The sequence below is a fragment of the Trachypithecus francoisi genome, unplaced genomic scaffold, assembly GCF_009764315.1.
Source record: "Trachypithecus francoisi isolate TF-2019V2 unplaced genomic scaffold, Tfra_2.0 Lachesis_group8, whole genome shotgun sequence".
NCBI lineage: Eukaryota > Metazoa > Chordata > Mammalia > Primates > Cercopithecidae > Trachypithecus > Trachypithecus francoisi.
Genome location: NW_022681473.1, coordinates 7,927,808 through 7,948,671, shown reverse-complemented (window position 1 = coordinate 7,948,671; position 20,864 = coordinate 7,927,808). Strand labels below are relative to the sequence as shown.

The following is a 20,864-nucleotide window of genomic DNA, read 5'->3' as shown; positions in this document are numbered from 1 at the left end:
GCAGCGGGGCTGAGTTGGAGAACGTCTCAGACTACAAGTTCCGAGAACCAGCGCGGCGAGGCCTGAGACGAGGACGTTTGCGCCTGCGCGTCGCGGGCGGGGCCTCTGGGGCGGAGCGGCCACCATCTTGGAACGGGAGGCGGAGCAGAGCCGACTGGGAGCGACCGAGCGGGCCGCCGCCGCCGCCATGAACCCCGAATAGTGAGTGAGCCCCGCCCGCGCCGTCCAGCGCAGCCTCGATCCCGAATACGGGGCTGTACGCTTACCGGGGTTGTCTGGCCCGGGTCAGGACTGTGCGGCGCCCCCACATCCGGGTCCCTCTTCCGCTGACCCCCCCCCTCACATCCGGGTTCTGCCCCTCCCCCCAGGGGCCCCAGGACCCCGGCTCAGCACCCCGAGCTCTCACACCCGGGGCCCAGACGTGGCGACCCCGAGGGGCAGCTCTTGGAGCCCGAGACACCGGCCCTACCAGGCCTTATCGGTCAGACGACCCCGCAGTCCCGGTCACTTCAGGCCTCAGTTTCCCCACCTGCTGCTTGACAACTGTCCTGGAGTTTGGGAGCCCGTCTTTAGATAGTTTCTGGTCTCGGGTTCAGGCTCGGGCCCTTTAGGTCGGGCAGTGAATCCCTCTACCCTTCTCTTTCTCCTGAAGCCCGGCTCCTCGGGCCGGCCCAGAAACTGGCCAACTAAGCGGGAGGCCCAGAAGCGCCGCTTGGGTCGCGTCTCCCGCAGGTCCTCTCTTCCGGGGCTGCCTCCTGCCCTTTGCCTGGGTCGCGCTGACCTGTCGCTCCCAACGATCCGTCCTTTCCCGCCGTCTCCTCGCTTTTGCTCAGGCCCCCAACGCCACCGTCGCATCCCTTCCCTTGGCTGTCACACTGCTTGTGAAGTTTAGATGAACATGGAATTTGCTCTCCCCCTTCCAGCGGGATTCTCTGGTCCTCAAACTCTCCTCACTCTTGGTCACTCCCCCTGCGGGTAGGTGGCCCACATCTCATGCCCAGGACTAATAGTTTTCCCCAAGTATCAGTTGCCTTCTTCCTCTTCTGCCACTTCCTTTTTCTCCTCCACATCCAGGTCTCAGATTTCCTTGGGGAAGGGTGAAGCTCTGAGCTGGATTGGGAGGGGAACAGAGAAGGGAACCAGCAGGCTCTCGCAGGGACTTTGGAGTCTGACAAACCTGGTTTGAGTCTTAAAGCGAAAAACTGTGTAAGTTAGGGCAAGTCACTTCCCTTCTCTGGCCTCTGGTTTCCTCATTAGTTGACAGTGATAAAACTGACTTCATTGGACTGTTGTGAAGATTAAATGAGATGATGCATTTGAAGTAGTTCACACGGGGAACTCAACTGTGTGACTTCACACAGTCACAAGTTGGAACTCATTATTAAATGTGATTACCTTTTACCTTTTTTTTTTTTTTTTTTGAGACAGGGTCTCTCTCTGTCACCCAGGCTGGAGTACAGTGGCACGATCATGGCTCACTGCAGTCTCCAACTCTTGGGCTCAAGCATTCCTCCTGCCTTGTCCTCCTGAGTAGCTAGGAATACAGAGGTACACCACCACATCTGGCACATTTTTTAATTTTTTGTAAAGACAGGGTCTCCATCTGTTTCCCAGCCTGGTCTCAAATTCTTGGGCTCTCAAAATGTTGGGATTACAAGTGTCAGCCACTGCACCCAGCCTTAAGTGCAATTTTCATTGCAACTTGACCACCTCTTCCTGGTGACTTCATAACAGGTTTTTTGTTGTTGTTGTTTCCAAAGAGATGGGGTGGACTGGGTGCAGTGGCTTCGCCTGTAATCCCAGCACTTTGGGAGGCTGAGGCGGGTGGATCACGAGGTCAGAAGATCGAGACCATCCTGGCCAACATGGTGAAACCCCGTCTCTACTAAAAATACACAAATTAGCCAAGTGTAGTGGCACGTGCCTGTAATCCCAGCTACTCTGGAGGCTGAGACGGGAGAATCACTTGAACCCGGGAGTTGGAGGTTGCAGTGAGCCGAGATCGTGCCACTGCACTCCAGCCTGGTGACAGAGTGAGACTCCATCTCAAAAAAAAAAGAGAGAGACAGGGTCGTGCTACATCACCCAGACTGGTCATGCACTCCTGGGCTCCAGGGATCATCCTCCTGCTTCACCCTCCCCAGTAGCTGGGACCACAGGCACATACCACAGCACCCAGCCATCAGTCTCTTTACATGGGTTTTTCACTTAACAGGATCTAGACTGTGCCCTGACTTCTACTTCTGGGGCCTCCCCATACCACAGGTCATGTACTGGGGATTCCCTAAATAGCCCCTACTGTACCAAACCATGAAGTCTCAGAAATCAGGGTAGGATACCCAGCTCTGTCGCCTTGGCAGGTCACGTCCCTCTCTGTGTCTTCATTTCTTTCTCCATAAAGTGAGAATTTAGATTCAGCAAGCTGAGAGCCCTTTGGGCTAGCTTTTTCTGGAGGGAGGCATCAGCCCTTCCTGACCGGGACTGGTGGGAAGATCTGGTGAGCACCATAGTATTCTAAACCAAAGGATGACCAGGCTCACCCCTGTAATCCCAGCACTTTTAGAGGCCAAGGCAGGTGAACCGATTGAACCAGGAGTTTAAGACCAGCCTGGGCAACATAGTGAGACCCTGTCTCTACAAAACATAAAAAGAGTAGCCAGGGGCCGGGTGTGGTGGCTCACACCTGTAATCCCAGCACTTTGGGAGGCCGAGGCAGGTGGATCACCTGAGGTCAGGAGTTTGAGACGAGCCTGGCCGACATGGTGAAACCCTGTCTCTACTAAAAATACAAAACTTAGCCAGACATGGTGGCGGGTGCCTGTAATCCCAGCTAGTCGCGAGGCCAAGACAGGAGAATTGCTTGAACCCGGCAGGCGGAGGTTGCAGTGAGCCAAGATCACGCCATTGCACTCCAGCCTGGGCAACAAGAGCGAAACTCCGTCTCAGGAAAAAAAAAAAAAAAAAGATTAGTTAGAAGTGGTGGTGGACACCTGAAGTCCCAGCTACTCAGGAGGCTGAGGTGGGAAGATCACTTTGAGCCTGCGAGGTAGAAGCTACAGTGAGCCGTGATCACTTCAGTGCACTGCAGCCTGGGTGACAGAGTGAGACCTTATTGCTAAAAAAAAAAATAAACCAAGGGATGCCTCGTGGGGTGGGGGAATCCTCAAATTGTGACTCCAGGATGATGGTAGGTGGGCTCCCTGCCTCCCTTCACGCCTTCCCATCCTCTCTCTCCAGTGACTACCTGTTTAAGCTGCTTTTGATTGGCGACTCAGGCGTGGGCAAGTCATGCCTGCTTCTGCGGTTTGCTGTGAGTAAGAAGCCTCCCATACCATCTACCTGGGGTCCTGACTGGCAGCTTGGGGGAGAAGGGACCACCCAGAGCACAGTAGTCACAAGATCTGGGAACTGGGTTGAAGCTGTAAGACCTGCCAGCAGCACATCTGCCCTGAGCAAGACACAGGGCTGGCCAGCTGGGTGCTGGGAATTGGGGCTTGGTAGTTAGGAGACCCAGCTGGGGCTGGAAGCTGGAGGGAGGCTTTCCAAGTGAGCCTCACCTCATTTACTCCCATCATTTCACTGGCCCCTGAACTTCCAGGATGACACGTACACAGAGAGCTACATCAGCACCATCGGGGTGGACTTCAAGATCCGAACCATCGAGCTGGATGGCAAAACTATCAAACTTCAGATCGTGAGTGTCGCTCTTCCCAAAATCCCTGGTACAGAGGTATCCGCCTTGGGAGGGAAGGGACTCTGGGAGTCTGGACCCCAGCTGACCTGCTCCTCTGCCTACTGTCTCCTAGTGGGACACAGCGGGCCAGGAACGGTTCCGGACCATCACTTCCAGCTACTACCGGGGGGCTCATGGCATCATCGTGGTGTATGACGTCACTGACCAGGTACTCCTGGACTAGCCATCCTCAGCTTGGCCTCCTTAGCCTTAGGTCTTTGACTCTTCTTTTTCCTCCTTCCATCTTCTCTTTCCTGATGCCTCCTGGAAAAGACACTGTACTTGTCTGCTTACGGGAACTAACTAGGAAAAAGAAAAAAATAGGTGACTGTACTTGGACTCATTTCACAAGGAGGGAAACAACCACAGAAATGGATCCTCCCAAGGCCCTGCTTGCAGGTTCTGGCAGGACAAGCCCTCACACCTTCCCTCCCCGCCAAGCCAAACTTACCACCTTATTGTAGACCTTCTGGGCACCTGTGTGTTATGGGAGTTTAGTCAGGCGGTTGGCTCCTGTGATGGGCCTGTGGCTTCCTGTGTGAAGACACAGTGCAGGGGGACAATTAGAGGGCCTTAGACAAAGAAGTGAGGAGGCTTGAGCTCTGGGCCCAATGCAAGCAGAGATCCAGAAGCTCTGTGCCTCCAGCAGCAGTGTTAGTCCCATGTGACTGACAGCGGTGGTAGCAAGAGCCGGAAATGGTTCCATGAAACCTTATAGTTTACAGAACCTGGCCCAGGCCTCAGATTGCCTCTGATGCTCAGAAGAGGTCTGTGTTATGTTCTCATCACACAGGTGAGGAGTTGGGCTCAGGATGGTGAGGTGACTTGCCGAGGGTCCTTTCGCTAGTCCAGTGGCAGAGACAGAAAACCTGGATGGCTCATTCCACCTGCTTTGTTTTTGTCTACCAAATGTTGCTTAACAGGGCCGAGCCCTGGGGATGAGGAGAATCTTAAATCAGCCGTGGGGCTGGTAAGAGTCCCTATCTGAGGAGCAGCCGGGCTCTTTAGCTCACCAGGGACTCATGATATCCTCAGCTCTGGACGAGCTGTGGGGAAGCTACATACCACCCAGACAGGTTACCAAGGCCCACCTGACTGCCATGTATCCAGTGACCTCATTTCAGCAGATTGACCTCTCATGGCTTTGAACTCTGTTCTCTTCTCTCTCCTTGAAAAGTGTACCATCCCTAGCTCCTCAGTCTCCTGCAGCACTTGATTCTCTATTGTCAATGGCTGTTTGCTGGTTTGTCCAGTGCTGCCTCCCATCACCCTGTGTGTGGTGCTTCCCGACTGCCCTGGACTCGCCTTACTCTCGTGCGTGGCTGGGGCCACTCTGTGGTTTGCTTCTGCCTTGTCTTCTGAGATTCCCGCATCGAACAGCCGTGGCTGTGGCTTCCCTCCTCTGTCTGTGTCTGTGCTGGCACTTTGCGTCTGTATTAATTCTGATCTTCATGATCTTCTCTAGTAAATTAAATGGTGGGGTTTGTGTTTTCCAGATGAGGAAACTTGCTTGGAGAGGTGTTAAGTAACTTGCCTCCAGTCTCACAGGAAGGGCAAAGCCGGTTTTGGAGGGCTCTTGGCTTTTGAGCACACCCTTTCCCCCGCCTCAGGCAGTCTCTGCAGAACTCAGATGTCCAGCACTGGCCTCACTGTCTCTCCCCAAACTAGTATCTCCATCCACATTTTTAATATTTTTATTTATTTTAAAACGTGGGGTCTCACTCTGTCACCCAGACTGCAGTGCAGTGGTGTGATCATAGCTCATTGTAACCTCAACCTCCTGGGCTTAAGAGATCCTCCTGCCTCAGCCTATAGGTGCACACCACCATGCCCAGCTGCATCCCCATCTTTGTGACACAATTCTTGTCAGGCTGACCAGAAAACTCTTCCTTCCCCCATCCAGTCAGTCTCAAGTCTCCTCTATTCTCTCCCCATCATCTTCCTCAAATCTGTCCCTCATGATCATAGCAGTGATGAGGATAATAGCAGCTCTTGCCAGTTAAGCACTTGTTATGAGACAAGCCTGCGTTTATTCTCTTCATGCTCACAACAGCCCTTCTGGGAGGTACTGTTTATAGAAATGAGGAAACTGAGGCTCACAGTGGTCAGGTGACATACCTGAGGTCACACAGTAAATGGCTGAGCCAGGCCTTCAGCAGCGGTGGTCTAAATCCTGTGTGCTTCCCTGGCTTGGTCCACATTCTCTTCCCTGGGTTATTCCAACCATTCCCAGTTGGTTTCCATCTTGCTGGTCTGATCTGGCCTCTGTCTCTTGTCAGGACTAGCTTTCCAGAGCACAGGTGTGATCTTGCTGCTTCTGGCCTGAGAAAACTCCCACTGGCTCCTGGTTGTCCAAGACTTAGCCAGGCTGAGACAGTCTGGCTCTGGCCTCTCCCCACTCCCCTCTCTGTCCTCCCCTGTCCCCTCTCCCCCCTCTCCCCTTTCCGCCTCTCCCCTTCCCCCTCCCTCTTGAGTGCATCCCAGCAACATTCCACTTCCTCCCATTCCCCAGAGACACCATGCCCCTCCCATTCAGTGACCTGGCACCTCCTGACTCCCCAGCTGGTACCTCTCCTGCACAAGACCAGTTCCCACCTGCAGGCTTAGGCCTGCTGTTGCTCCCACCTCAAGCAGAGGTGGTCTGGGGGCTCCCCGGTCCCTGCCTTCTAACCTGTTTTGCCCTTGTGTGTGGCCTGGTCTATTCCTCTACTGCCCCGTGAATGTGTTAGGGCAGGACCCAGGTATGATTTCCCCCTTTGTCCCCAGCACTTAGTGCAGGACCCAACTTGGAACATGGCGAGAGGTCTAAGTTTGAGCCAGTGTGATGTCATCAGGCCTCTGGCTCCTAAGGAGGAAAAGTGGCACTAGCTTCAGCACTTTCCTGAAAGTCCTGTCCTTTGTGGCGGGGGGGGCGGGTAGGGGCAAGCTGCTGGAAGAGTCTGAAGCCGGGTAATAAGGCTGTTGGTGCCAAAAGTAGGATGAATTTTAGGCTGTTCCCAGGAGTCCTGTCTCACCATGGGCCAGGGCCGCCTCTGAGAGGACCCTCGACCTCCTGCGCTCCAAGGCTACAAACCTTAAAGGGAGTTTCGGGCCACGGTGGGAACTGTAACTCTTGCAGACCTGTTACTGTCTGTTCCTGTCTCCCCTCCACTCTCTCTTTGCTTCTCACATGTGGTCAGGCCTGCCAGTGTCTCAGGCAGAGACAGCTGCAGGGAGCAGAGCTGGCAGGCCTGGGTTGGGGCAGCTATTGAGGTGCTGGGGCAGCTGGCAGGCTGCTGGGGCTCTTCTGAGTCTTGGATGGAGGAGGGCAGGGAGGAAGGTTCAGCCTGGAGCAGAGGGCTTCCTCTGCATCCCTGAGCCGAGGACTCAAGGGGCCCAGAGCTGTTCCCCTGAGAGAAGGTCTTGTTCTCCAGGTCTGGGGTAGGGGTGACAGTTGGGAGCAAAATAACTTTGGCCCCGGCCCCCTTTAGGAGTCCTACGCCAACGTGAAGCAGTGGCTGCAGGAGATTGACCGCTACGCCAGCGAGAACGTTAATAAGCTCCTGGTGGGCAACAAGAGCGACCTCACCACCAAGAAGGTGGTGGACAACACCACAGCCAAGGTAGCAGATGGGCCGGTCTGCCCGGGGTAGGGGTGCTGGGGCCTCCTGCCCCTCACCCTGCTCTCCCCTCCTCTTCTCTCCTCTCCCTTGTCAGGAGTTTGCAGACTCTCTGGGCATCCCCTTCTTGGAGACGAGTGCCAAGAACGCCACCAATGTCGAGCAGGCGTTCATGACCATGGCTGCTGAGATCAAAAAGCGGATGGGGCCCGGAGCAGCCTCCGGGGGCGAGCGGCCCAATCTCAAGATCGACAGCACCCCTGTAAAGCCGGCTGGCGGTGGCTGTTGCTAGGAGGGGCACATGAAGTGGGACAGGAGGGGGCACCTTCTCCAGATGATGTCCCTGGTGGGGGCAGGAGGTGCCTCCCTCTCCCTCTCCTGGGGCATTTGAGTCTGTGGCTTTGGGGTGTCCTGGGCTCCCCATCTCCCTCTGGCCCATCTGCCTGCTGCCCTGAGCCCCAGTTCTGTCAGGGTCCCTAAGGGAGGACACTCAGGACCTGTGGTCAGGCAGGGTAGGGGCCTGCTCTGCTGCTGCCTCTAGGTGACTTTCCAAGATGCCCCCCTACACACCTTTCTTTGGAACAAGGGCTCTTCTGTTGGTCTCCCTTCCACCCCCATGTATGCTGCACTGGGTTTCTCTCCTTCCCCTTCTTCCTGCTCTCCTTCTGCCCAAGAGCTGAGGTCTCCCCGGCCTCTACTGCCCTGGCTGCAGTCAGTGCCCAGGGCCAGGAGAGTGGCCAGGGGATCCAGGACCTGGGATCCAGGGCCCTGGGCTGGACCTCAGGACAGGCATGGAGGCCACAGGGGCCCAGCAGCCCACCCTTTCCCCTCCCCACTACCTGCTTTCCCCTCCCACACTCCCAGCTCCAGCCGTCCAGCTGCGGTGGGGTCTGAGTATATCTACTGCGGGTGGGTGGGTAGCGGCACTGGGCTTGTGTCTTGAGCCTGGAGGGAGTCTGCTCCTGCCACCCTGTGCCCTTCCAGAGACAGACCCATGCGCTGTCTGCCCAGTGTGCCCCTTTGTCCCCACGTCAGGCAGAGGCGGAAGGCCCACCGTGCCAGAGGCTGGGCACCAGCCTTAACCCTCTGCTAGCCCCTCCTCCCTTTCCCCGAGGCAGTACATCTGGCTCACTCTCCCCTGGGTCTCTGGAGCCCACCAGGGAAGGCTCTCATCCCCTGCCGCTACTTCTCTGGGAAATATGGGTTCCATCCGGGATTGGGGGCCTCTCTGCTCATCCACTCTGAGCCCAGGATCCTAGTCCCATGCCCTCTGGCACAGCTGCTTCCTGCAGGAAAGCAAGTTTTTGGTCTCCCTGAGAAGCCATGTCCTTCGTGCTGTCTCTTGCCTGTCCCACCTGTGCCCTGCCCTCCAGCTTGTATTTAAGTCCCTGGGCTGCCCCTTGGGGTGCCTCCCCGCTCCCAGGTTCCCCTCTGGTGTCATGTCAGGCATTTTGCAAGGAAAAGCCACTTGGGGAAAGATGGAAAAGGACAAAAAAATTAATAAATTTCCATTGGCCCTCGGGTGAGCTGAGGGTTTTTGCAAGGAAGTTGTGGTGGACAAGTGTGGTCTCTGGTCTAAGCCCAACCTTGGGGTGGGGGAATGGAACTGGAACCCGGGCTTGGTGGGGTGCACGGGGGTCCTGGCTTGGTTTCAGCGTCCTAAGGCTGCTGGTGAAAGCCCTTGACCCCGTTTCCTGGGGCCAGGAAAGCTGCTTGTGCTTCTATGGTCTGTCCCCAAGGGCCCAGCACCGTTCTGTCAGGGAGAGAGACGGCGGCCATCAGCTCATACCTGGTGTGCCGCCGCCAACTCCCGCGGGGCACAAGGCAGAGGTGTGGGGTAGTGCAGCCTCTGAAAGGGCCCCCGCTGCACCTGGGCCGACCTCCTTCGGCGCCCCCCAAAACCCCGCTGCCCCCATTCAGCCCCTGTCCTCGCTTCGCTGTGTGTCCCAGCCAGGTGCTTCTGCCGCCTCCGACAGTGACAAGTGCCTCGCACTTCAGCCTCTGCCCTGCGCGCCCGCGCGAGGGGTCCGAATGCGGCTGTGCCGGTGGCTGGAGTGCCTAGGGGTGCGGGGTGCCGAGGGGGACGGCCGCGGGCTCGTCGGGGCTGGGGGTGGCGCCCGAGCCGGGCGGGCAGACGAGGGGCGCGCGGAGACCCAGCCCCGCCCGAGGCCCATCGCGCGGCGGCCCCGCCCCCGGCTCCGCCCCGCCGGCTTCGCGGGCTGGAGAGCGAGGGAGCCGCGGGCGAGGGATCGCAGGATGAGCGATCGGGGCCCGGGCAGCCAGCAGCGGACGCGCCCCCCGAGCCCACCGGCCCGCGCCCCGCGCCCCCCACGGCCCCGCGGTCCCGGTCCCGGCCGCATCGCCCACCTCCCCCGACCCCCACGGGCCATGCCCGGCCGGCCCTAAGCGCGGGCCGGGGGGCGTCCCCTTGCGCCCGGGCCCCGCGCTGGCGCCCCCCGGGCCGCCGCCCGGCGCGGGGGCCATGGCGTTCACCTTCGCCGCGTTCTGCTACATGCTCACCCTGGTGCTGTGCGCCTCCCTCATCTTCTTTGTCATCTGGCACGTAAGGCCGGGCTGGGACTGGGGGCGGGGTGGGGGGCAGGGGCCACGCGGAGCTGGAGGGACCCAGGGCGGGTGGTCTCAGAGCCCCGGGGAAACTTGCTATCCCCCAGCCGTCGGCTAGTCGGCTTCGCCCCCATTAACACCCCCCATGGTCGGCTTTCTTCCCAGGGCCCCCCTTCCTTCGCCGCCCCCGCCTGTCTGTGTGTATGTCAGTCGGTCCCTGACCCCCTCCTCTGCCCCCGTCCTCTGCCCCATGCAGCCCGTGAGGTGGGGGGTGGAATTCTGGAATTTTTGCTCCTGTATCTTCTTCTACGTCCCCCGCCCCCCCCCCCACCAACCATCCAGCCGCCTCCATTAGTCCGTCGGGCAGTTTGTCTGTCTGCTGCACCACCCCCCTTTGTGGGTTTTTCCAGCCAGAGTGATGGAGCCGGTTGCTATGGCAACTGCATCTGTTTACAGGACCCACAGATCTCATAGCCCATTAACCCTTTGCCTTCCCAGCCCCCTCCCTGACCAAGCAGCACTTGGCTCTCATCAGCCCCCAGAGACCTAGCCCCCACCACCAGCTCACCTTGGGTTTCCCTACGCCTCCTGTTGGGAGCTTCCCAGCCCCTCAGGTTTCCTCTCCATTTTTCAGCTTCCCTCCTCTTCCTGCCCCCCTTCCCCTTTGTCTCATATACCCCTTGGCCTGTCCCTCACCCTGGCCTAGCCTCACACCTGGTTCTTCAAAATGTCCATTCCTCATCCTGCTTCCGACCCATCGCTTCCCCCAGGCTCCCTTCTCCTCTCCTCCCAGCCCCTCTCCTCCAGGGCCTCCTCTGCCTGACTCCCTTCCCCTCACTATAAAACTATCAATCAGCCTCCAGCTGGTTGTTGGGGGCCCCTGGCCCCACTTTACTGCTCTCCCTCCCCACCCCCACCCAAACCCCGTGCCAGTCTCTGTAACAGCCTGCCCAGCTTGGCCCTGGTCGGCTCAGCTCAGCATCCTCTGCCCACACCTCCCGCGCACACCTCCCTGATTGTCATTCCTTTTCGGGGGTCCTCTTACCCCTCCCTCAATCCCATTTCCCATAACCCTTCCCTCCTTCCTCCCAGTGCCTCACCTGCTTTTTTCCCCGGGCTCCCCACTTCCTCTCTCCTTTCTCTTTCTGGGACCTGCCGCCTGCTCCATGGTTCCCCCTGCACTCCCTTTGCCATCCCCTGCCACCTTGCTTTTTGCCATCGGGATTCCGTAGACTGACTGAACCCATACGGTGTGAGGAGTGAGCCCCCACAGGCACCTCAGCACACACTCCAGCTCCAGCCCTGTCACTCCCTGGCCTGGCTCTGCTGTCTCCCTGGGTCTTGGTTGCTTTGTCTTCCCCCCCTCCCCCCCTACCCCGAGTTACTCTATTTTTCTTTCTGTGGGGTAGGGGCAGGAGGGCTAGGGTTCTAAGGGCTGAAGGGAGCTGGGGGCCACAGGCTGGGGAATGCAGAGCTGACCAGCTCCTGGGAGAAGGGCTTCTGGAGTTCAAGATGCCCCTTTTTGGGGCCTTCCCCACCCAGGCCCTTCCCACAGGCCCTGTGGGGTCCCTGTCCTCAGGGGATTCTCAGCAGTTTTCCATCCACCACACCTGCATTGATGCTTCCCAAAGATCAGGCTCTGGGTGGCTTTGAGGGGGTCAAGGATGAATAAAACCAGACTTTGCCCTTGTGGAGTACCCAGGCTGGGAGGAAAGGCCCAAGATTTGAAGAAATGTCTTTGTTCATTCAACAGATACTGATCGAGCACCTATGTGAGGTACTGTGTCCACTCAGCCATTTAACTGGACAATCTTAGCAAGTCATTTGTCCCGAGTCTGGTTCCTCGCTGGCAAAGTGGACCTGTGCACATCAGAGTGCCTAGTGCGGCCTGCTGAGTGGTAGGGGATAGGAGGTGTGGTCCTCAGTCCACAGCTGCTAAGAACTAGACTCTTACAGGGCAGGACCCCAGATCCCACTCCAGACCCTCAGCCCAGGCCCCAGTGGTTCCTAGGCAACACTGGTGGTGAGTGACGCGTGTCAGCTGTCACCGTGGGGGATTGTTTGTTCCGGGGGGCTGAGTCAGCACCAGGCAGCCTGGGGGGTGGGAGGCGCGACGCCCGCCGCCTGCTGGTGATGCCAGCTCTGGGGCACAGACGGCACCCTTCTGCTCCCTGTGGACCCTGTTGCTGTGCGTGCCAAGCGGCGGCTGCCCAGTCAATGGGGAACTGGGTGGGGGGGTGGTGATCCAGATGGCCCCAGCTCCCTCCAGGAAGCCCATGTTCTTTCTCTCTGAGCTGTCTGGGTTCTGGGATGCCTGGGGGTGGTGGGCCTGCTGCCTCATCCTAGAGCTGGAGCTGATGGGAGGGGATCCCAGCAGGCTCCTCTGCCAGCCCATTTCCCCCAAGTCACCTGTCAGCTCCTCCCAGGCCCATCCCATCATCCCCTCAAACACTTGCTCCCCTGGAGAGTTTCCACCTGTGAGGACACTGCCGTCTGCCAGACACCCCAACACCTGAAGGCACCTTAGACTTCTGCCTTCACTTCTCGGCCCTTTGAACCCTCTGGAGTCTGGCTCCTAAAGAGCTGTAGAATCCCATACACGCCTTCTGTCTCCACTACAACTCTCCTCACTCAGACTACTGTCAGCTCTGCCCCTAACCCTGCAAACTGTCCCCTTGCTGGTCTGGCCTGAGTATGACACAGTGGTTAGGAATTTTAACTCTGGAGTCACACTGGGTCAGAATCCACTAACCAGCTGTGTGACCCTGGACAAGTCACTTAACCTGTCTCAGCTTCCTCATCTGCAAAACAGACATGAAAATAAAACTAGTACCTAAATCATTAGGTTGTAAGCATTAAATGAATTAATCCACATACCGGCCAGCAGAAGCACCACTTAGATCTCAGCTGTGACTGTCAGTGAGCTCCGATTTCCTGCCCCACCAATCCTGAGACATGGACCAATCCTAAGACATGGGCCTGACCACCCCACTCTGCTGCTGTGTACTCTTCAATGCCTCCCCACAATGTTTCTGTGTTAGAGTCCAACCTCCTGCTCCAGCCTCACAGGTTGTCCATGTCTGGCTCTGCTGAACTCTGCAGCTCCTCTTCCACCACTCCCTCTTTTCTTCCTGCTCACCGCGCTGTCATGCCAGCCCCATGAAACCCGCAGCCTCCTGAATGTCTCCTGACCTTTCACCCCTCTGCCATTGCACCTTCTGCTTGAACTGCATTTCCCCCATTTGCTCACCAACACCTACTCCGAGTCGAGCCTGAACTCCCTCACCCCCCACACAGGGTTAAGCGCCCACTCCAGGTCCTGTACCCCAAACCCTGATCACCTGAAACGTAGAGTGATCATCCCTCTGGGCCTGGGTTCCTCCTGAGCAGAGGCTGCATCCCAGGCCTCTGGAGCCCCAGTGCTCAGCACAGGGCCTGAGACCTTGTAGGGGAGACACGAGGCCATGTCTTGGGATGTTTCGGAAGGAGGTGTAGTGGACATGGGCCTGAACTGGGCATCCAGACGCTAGGGTTCCCTTCTGGACTGTTGTGATGACCTTGGACCAGGCCCTGCTCCTCCCTGGGCCTCGGTTTCTCCACCTTTGCAACAAGCTCCACCTGGCTGGTCCTCTTCAGTAAACGCCTATCCCACAGAAGGACTTGGGGGGAAGGTCATAAGCTGCTGCCCCAACCCTGACGGGCACACGACCCTCCCCCAGATCATAGCCTTTGATGAGCTGCGGACCGACTTCAAGAACCCCATCGACCAGGGGAACCCTGCGCGGGCAGTAAGTGATACATGTGCTGTGCCGAGGTGTGTCCGTCCGTCTTTCCAACTGTCGTGGGCTGGGGGTGGGAGACGGGAAGACGGGGGTGGGGTGGGGGGCCTACGGCCATGCCCCTTCCTCTCTGTCTCCGCCCCCAGCAAACACCTGGCGCGTGCTCAGGGCTTAGTTCCTCCTGGCGGGGCGGCGGTTGCCAGGCTCTGGGCCGTTGCCTTGGAGACGCGGGTGAAGGCCCCTCCATGGTGACGGTCGCCATGGGGACGGCGCGGCTGCTTCCCGGCCGCGCCGGCAGTGCCGCAGAGACCGCTCTGGCGCCCCCTGGCGGCCACATGCGGGGCGGTGGGAGCTGCTCCAGTATCTGCTTCTCCGCCTCCCCCATCGCGGCCTTTTGCTTCCCCCAACAGCGCGAGCGTTTAAAAAACATCGAACGCATCTGCTGCCTCCTGAGGAAGGTCAGTGTCAGGGCTGGGGGCAGGAGGCTCCTAGCCCAGCGCTGCCCCCACTGTCTGTGGCCCAGAACCAGGCCTTCCCCCGCTTTGGGCCTGTTTGATCCACTCTGCTACTTGGGAGGGAGTGGGAAGCCAGAGGCCTTTTAATCTCCAGAGGTCACGGTCGGTGGGCACCTTCCAAACCCCAGCTCCTCTCTGTGCCCTTGAAGCCTGGGTCTGTCATAGCACCAGGCCGCTGACCTCTCACCCTCACTCCCCCAGCTGGTGGTCCCAGAATACTCCATCCACGGCCTCTTCTGTCTGATGTTTCTGTGTGCAGCAGAGTGGGTGACCCTGGGCCTCAACATCCCCCTCCTCTTCTACCACCTCTGGAGGTGAGGGGAGCAGCTGCCTTGGGGAGGCTGAGATGGGCAACAGGGGCAGGATGGGGGTGGGAGCCCTGATGGCAGACACTTAAGCCCCTGTCTGCCCCAGGTACTTCCACCGTCCTGCAGATGGCTCTGAGGTCATGTATGATGCGGTCTCCATCATGAACGCTGACATTCTCAACTACTGCCAGAAGGAGTCCTGGTGCAAACTTGCCTTCTACCTGCTCTCCTTCTTCTATTACCTGTACAGGTGAGGCCTTGCCCACAGCAGTCACAACTCAGGGAAGGGATGTCCCAGCATCACACTTCCAATGCCCTTTACCCTTGAGGACTGAGGGCAGCCCAGGGTGTGGCCAGGTGGGTAGCTGGGTGGCTGTGTGTGTGCAGGGCTAGGCTCACTGGCTCATCTTCCCACAGTATGGTTTATACGTTGGTGAGTTTCTAAGGGGGAAGCCGGCCAGGGAGTGAGCCCAGAACGGACCGGACGCCTGTGCACCCCCAGCCCTGCCCCTTGGCCGCAGAGGCCTCAGCCCTGGGGAGGGAGGGGGCACTGGTGCCCCCAGCCTCTCCAACCCCCAAACTGCTGCTGCGGGGACCCCCCCACCTTCAGAGCCCTCCCCCTTGGACTAGAGCAGCTGGGCAGAGCTCTAAACAGGGGCAGGGGCTCCTCTGCCAGCCTGTGGGCATGGCAGTCAGTCCTGGAAAGGGCAGGACCTCCGGCCTTGTCCATTTCGGGGGAAACTTGGGCCCTGCCAAGGGGCAGAGCTTGACCCTGGAAATTCTGGGCCACCCCCCTCCACCCCCACCCTGAGGCTCCCCCTGCAGGTGGGGGGGTACCCGCACCGGGAATGAGCAGGCTCAGCAGGGGGGCAGCCCCACCCCTAGTCTGCCCTCCCCTCTCCCCCAGGCTCTTTCTCCAGCCCTGTCTCCATCTGCCCCAACCTCAGCCCACCTTGTCTCTTGGACCTATTTTCTATGTCGCCTGGAGGAGTCCGGCACCCCCTCCCCGGCCATTTGTGACAAAATATGAATAAACTACTGCAAATATGTGGGCCCCGGTTCTGCTCCTGGAAAATTTGAAGAGGAGATGGGGGCCAATTACAGGGACTGTATAGGGGGCAGCCCTAAGCTGAATCCCCAGCCTGGCTTGTCTTACCCCACTAGCCCACAGACCCTGCTGGAGCCCCCCAGAGGGATCAGAGGCCTTCCAGTTCCCCTCAGCAGCCTCCTTCCATCTTCTCTTTCCCAGCTGAGGCTGCTGAAACCCTTACAAGGCAGTATCAAGGCCACCAAAGTCATGGAGCCCTCCCTGGGCCCACCTTCTTCCTAGACAGCTCCAAGCCCAGGCCCCTGGGCAATGCAGAGGCCCAGAGGTATCCGTAGCTCCCCATCAGGCCCCAGGAACAAAGGTCAGACAAAGTCAAGGAAATCAAATCTTCAATGAATGAAAAACTCAGTGCCATCTGGGGCCAGGGGGTCACCGGACCAGGTGGAAAGTCAGCCAGTATATGATGAGGGGCTGGAAGGCTGCAGCTCCCAGAGTCAGGTAGAGCTGGAGACGCTGCCGGGGGACAGGGCCCCCCATGCTGTCGGGGCCCAGGGCTGCTGTCCGCAAAGAGCGCACCTGGAAGAAAGGAGAGCTGAAGGCTGGCCAGGAGGGGGAGGTTTGCCCTCAAGTGAAGGCAGGGGAATGGGGGGCACACCAGACTCACAATGAAGTACATGAGCGCCGATGAGGTCCAGGCCAGCGCCACGTAGTAGCCATCACTGCCGAACAGCAGCCCTGTAAGCACACTGAGGATCATTCTGGGGGTGGGAGGAGGAAAGGGTTGGTGACCCCCAGGGGTCTGGGCCTGAGATTGGCCCTACCCCCAATGCCCAGAGCCCAGCTAGACCCCACGTCCCACAGCGCCTTTTACTCTCAATCTGTCCCCACAGGGACCCAGACCCCAAAGGGATATAGAAGGCTCAGGACTCAGCCCCAGGTCCTGGATCTGAGATCCCCTTCTCTCCCCAAGACTCTGGCAGAGTGACTCTCAACACCTCCCCAACCTGTGCATGGCACCCAGGTCCTCAAGAGACTGCTGGAGACAGCTCCTCCCTCTTAATAAAGCAGTGCTCGAGGTCACTGGGGGCCAAGACATGTTCAGGGTCACAGTTTGAGGCTACAGCTATGCAGGCCCAGACCCAAGGCCACCCCTCTGGCCCACAGGTGCTCACCCCACGTATTTGTAGCCACTGTAGGCCAGCAGGTGGAAGGTGCTCAGGTCGCTGCGCACGGTGGCCAGGTAGAGGCCCAGGAGCAGGGCTAGCACCTCCATCACCACCCACACCAGCGCTGTGCTTGCACACAGGCCCAGCACCTCCGGGGAGAACCTGTGCCAAAGCAGAGGCAGCTCAGAGCCAGGCATCCTGAGGCAGGGGTGAGGATGAGAGACTAGGGCAACAGAGGGTGAGCTGGGGACCACCACATATGCCCTAGGGAGGTTGGGAGAAGAGCTCACAGGGAGGGGAGGGTAAGGGAGGGGTTTGGCACTGACCTTTTCTGAATGCCCAGTGCCATCCCAGCCAGGAGCACGTAAGTAATGAAGGCCATCGCTGCCAAGTGCCAGAAAGATGCCATCAGCTTGGCTTCCTCAATCACAGCTGCCTTCCTAGGCATTTGGGGTCACTGACACGCCCCATACTTCCTTCTCTGTATAGCCCAGCATGGCCTGACCTCCACATTCTGCTCCCAAATGCCCTGGCCTGGGATGCCTCTCTCCAATCAGCCCTCTCCCACTGTGTAAATGCCACCTGACCCTTCTTCCAGGACCACAAGCCACCTTTCCTACCCCTGTGCTGGGAAGCTCATCAGTTTTCTGCTGCATCTCAGAAACTGTATCATGGGCCAAGGCCATTGTTCTGCCTAGACAGGGACCAAACTGGTTTCTGGCAAGACCAGAGTGCAGGTTCAGTGGACACTCATTCTCTCCCTAGAGTCTGGGGCCATGGAGATGACCTCACCTCAGTCAGCAATTCTGAGTCTCAGCACTGGTAGGGCTCTGGCTGCCCAACAATGCAGGGAACTCCAAGTTTAACTTTGGGCAGTCTTCATAAAAGCTCAGAGCCAGTGGGAGCTGGGCATTAGCAGCAGTTTTAACTCTGTCTTCTGCCTCACTTAAAGCTCTATAACTGGCAGGGTGCTGTTGCTCATGCCTGTAATCCCAGCACTTGGGGAGGACAAGGCAGGCAGATCACTTGGGCCCAGGAGTTCAAGACCAGCCTGGGCAACATAGCAAAACCCTGTCTCTACTAAAAATACAAAAATTAGCTGGGCATGGTGGCGGGCGCCTGTAGCCTGCAGTCCCAGCTACTCAAGAGACTGAGGCAGAAGGATCACTGCCTGAGCGTGAGAGGCAGAGGTTGCAGCGAGCCAAGATCACACCACTGTACTCCAGACTGGGTGACAGAGTGAGACCCTGTCTCAAAGGAAAAAAAAAAAAAAGCACTGACATGACCACCAGCGGGGAGTGTCTGGAGTTCTGGAGTCAGGAAATCAGCTGTACCGCCCGTCAACTCTGAGGCCTCAAAAATACTGAAGCTCCTCTGAAGCTTGGCTTCAACAAGTAAAATGGGGATGCCAGTTCCAGCCTTACACGGTGGCTACGATGGGCACACGGGATGAATGATGGAGGAACCCCTGTGCTGCCCAGCACACCTAGGCTGGCTGCCTGCCCTCAGTCCCACTGGCTGCCCTCACTGGAAGCTCATCTGTGGGCTGGTCCCTGCACTTACTCACTCACCCTGGGTGTCCATGATGGGCATGGCCCTATGCAGCCAACAGGATAGAGAAGAGTCAGCTGCATATGTGGACAGCCTGAAAAATGCCACGTGGACAGGCAGTTGTGGGAACCCAGAAGGCAGCCACCACTTGCTCAGGGGGTCAGGAAAGGCTTCTTGGAAGAAGGGATAACAGCATGCCTTGGAGGACAAGTAATAACGATGATAAGAGCTAATGTTTCCTACGTCCTTCCTGTGTGCCAGGTGAGGTGCTGAGCAAACATCACCTTGCTGAATCTCTCCAACAGTCCTTTGGGGTAGGGACTATATTGGTCCTGTTTTACTGAAAAGTACAAATAACCAGCCTAAAGTCCCACAGCTGGAATCTGCAAAGCCAGGTCTAAACCCAGAGCTCCAGGCTGGGGAGGGATATAGTCCAAATCAAGAGACAGGAAGGTCTCAAAAGGGTGTCCTGGGGACACTGAAGGCACATTTAGGAAGCTCCTTACTGGTAACCCTGCACTGCCTGCCTGGTGTCTTGCAACTGCCATACATACACAAAGCACCAAGAACAGATGCTGACTCAGTAGCTGAGCCTCTCTTCCCATTCATCCCTCAAGACACAAGTCCCACCCCCCGACCCCACCCCACCACGTTCCCCAGCCCAGGTCGGAGACTCACTGGGGATATAGAGGTCAGGGGCGTTGAGGTCTTGCCGAGGGGGCAGAGGAACATCACGGCTGTACTGCACTTCCCAGTTCTGGCAGTGGCAGCAGCGGCCACATGAGGAGGGGAAGAAGAGAAAAGAGGAGAGAAGGGGGTTGAGGTCTGGGCGCCAGACTCCGGCACAATGAGGAAGGCCCACCAGCTCCCTTGATAGGAAGCTCACCTGGTGTGTGTAGGGGAAGACCAGCAGCCCTAGTTTCTTGGCCACGTAGGCTGTGTCCACAGCAAAAAAATACTTGAGTTTGTTCACAGACACAAAACGGTGCAGCTGGGAGGGGAGAAAGGAGGCTGTGGGCAAGCCGCACCCCAGGCCTCAGAGTGCCCCTCCGTGTTCTCCATCCCTGAGGACACTGTGAGGAATCGGGTGGAATCCCATGATGTCCCAGCCCTTGCCAAAAATTCTGCCACCCGTGCCCTGGGGGCAGGCCACACCTCCTTGTGCACCATGTCCTTCCCATGGGATGCGATGGAGCTGCCATAGGCCATAGCCACATTGGCCATTGGGTCCCCAAGCAAGTGGTTGACACTGAAGGCCACATCTGCTCCTGGGGCTGGATATCCCCCGGGCTGGCTGGAATAACCACCGCTTGTGTCATCGAAGAGGGGAGGGGGATCCGGGGCTGCCCGGGCCCTGTGCTTGGAGCCTGTGGGTTTGGAGGTATCAGAGTAGATGACAGAAATATCAAGCATGAGTCCAAGCCACCACCCCTTCCCTGGCTGGACAGCCCTGCACGGGTCCTGCAGGCACCGATCAGTGAGGGGACCCCAAGCTGGGTGAGGGGGAGCCAACTGAGAAAAAACTTTGATGAGGGATCCTTTGCGAGAAATTTGTTGCTAAATGTAGGCAAAGGAAGAGCTGAGGCAGCGCCTAGAAGTGGTTGCCCACTTGGGGTTTCCGAAGGCCTCTCATTGGAAGTGACCTCTGAACTGAGCCATAGTGAGTAGAAGTTTGCTAGGTGCAGATAACTGGGAGGGCATCGTTGTGTGAACAAACCGGGGAGAGGCGACAGCTGGCTACCCGGAGGCCCTGGACAGTGCTCAGGGACCTCACCAGGCTCACAAGAGTGAAAGGAGTTTCTGGAGGCGGAGGCGGACCCCGTTTTTGCCCGACTCTGCCATGGGACTCCCAGCTGAGCTGCCACCGCCCGGTCTCAGCACTGGGCCGAGAGAGCGAAGTCCGGGACGCGTTGCAGTGTTGCGAGGGGCAGGAACCCGAGTGACACCCCCGCCCTGGGCAGCGGTCCCAGTTGCTATCTCCCTCGGGGTGAGCGGGCCGCGCCGCCGACTCTCCCCCCGCCGGCCGCGCCGCGCCCCGCCAGCGCCCCACGCACCGTGGGCTCCGTAGCCCGAGTGATAAGCCATGGCCGCGACGCTCTCTCTCCCCGAGGGCCCGCTGCGCCGCCTCGTGGGTACGAATACTAATAAGGCAGCTGCTCCGCGCCCAGAGTACCGACCGAGGCCACCCGGCCGCGCGACACGTCCCCCACCCCGCCGGTCTCGGCCACCGTGTCCGCGGCGTCATCCCCCGCGCCTGCCATTGGTTCTTCGGCGTCGCCGGCTCGCCCCTCCCCTCTCCCAATTGGCCACTGACTGACTCTAGCCCGAGCGGATTCGGCAGAAGGCAACATCCGGGTAAGGGACAGGAGGAGGAGCGTCTTATGGTGCCCAGGATTGGATCACGGGCTTGCCAGTTCACGTGGGAACAGCCAATAGAAGAGTTAAGGAAGAAGGTGGGCGAGAATTATTCGCGCGCCTGCGCGGTGAGGCGCTTGACGCAAGCTGCCACGACTGCACCAGGGAGACTAGAGGAGACCTACGGCCGGAGTCGTGAACGAAGCTTCCTTGGTGGGACGTACTCCAGGAGGGAATGGGGCGGT

At 58.5% G+C, this 20,864-nt stretch overlaps 3 protein-coding genes across 5 annotated transcripts; 2 read left to right on the top strand and 1 right to left on the bottom strand.

Annotated features, from left to right (window-relative positions):
• The first annotated feature begins 33 nt into the window (after positions 1 to 33).
• RAB1B (RAB1B, member RAS oncogene family) lies at positions 34 to 8,879 on the top strand. Its single transcript, XM_033205600.1, has 6 exons — positions 34 to 201; positions 3,238 to 3,310; positions 3,599 to 3,694; positions 3,807 to 3,902; positions 7,204 to 7,335; positions 7,430 to 8,879. Exons 1-6 carry the CDS (start codon positions 188 to 190, stop codon positions 7,622 to 7,624), a joined length of 606 nt encoding a protein of 201 aa, XP_033061491.1. The 5' UTR covers positions 34 to 187; the 3' UTR covers positions 7,625 to 8,879.
• Positions 8,880 to 9,537: 658 nt separating this feature from the next.
• Positions 9,538 to 15,551, top strand: CNIH2 (cornichon family AMPA receptor auxiliary protein 2). 2 transcript variants are annotated; one of them, XM_033205599.1, is made up of 6 exons: positions 9,538 to 9,895; positions 13,617 to 13,685; positions 14,087 to 14,134; positions 14,393 to 14,505; positions 14,606 to 14,749; positions 14,917 to 15,551. In XM_033205599.1, the coding sequence occupies exons 1-6, from the start codon at positions 9,815 to 9,817 to the stop codon at positions 14,942 to 14,944; spliced, it is 483 nt and encodes a 160-aa protein (XP_033061490.1). In that variant the 5' UTR covers positions 9,538 to 9,814; the 3' UTR covers positions 14,945 to 15,551. The 2 variants fall into 2 exon arrangements, with proteins under 2 accessions (XP_033061490.1, XP_033061489.1); XM_033205598.1 differs by lacking the exons at positions 9,538 to 9,895; positions 13,617 to 13,685 and having other exon boundaries at positions 13,744 to 14,134.
• A 228-nt stretch (positions 15,552 to 15,779) lies between these two features.
• YIF1A (Yip1 interacting factor homolog A, membrane trafficking protein) lies at positions 15,780 to 20,541 on the bottom strand. Of its 2 annotated transcripts, XM_033205594.1 has the most exons (8): positions 20,319 to 20,535; positions 19,420 to 19,631; positions 19,151 to 19,255; positions 18,943 to 19,021; positions 17,040 to 17,097; positions 16,720 to 16,875; positions 16,212 to 16,305; positions 15,920 to 16,123 (listed from the first exon to the last, which is right to left on the bottom strand). In XM_033205594.1, exons 1-8 carry the CDS (start codon positions 20,347 to 20,349, stop codon positions 15,977 to 15,979), a joined length of 882 nt encoding a protein of 293 aa, XP_033061485.1. In that variant the 5' UTR covers positions 20,350 to 20,535; the 3' UTR covers positions 15,920 to 15,976. The 2 variants fall into 2 exon arrangements, with proteins under 2 accessions (XP_033061484.1, XP_033061485.1); XM_033205593.1 differs by having other exon boundaries at positions 15,780 to 16,305; positions 20,319 to 20,541.
• Between the last annotated feature and the right edge of the window lie 323 nt (positions 20,542 to 20,864).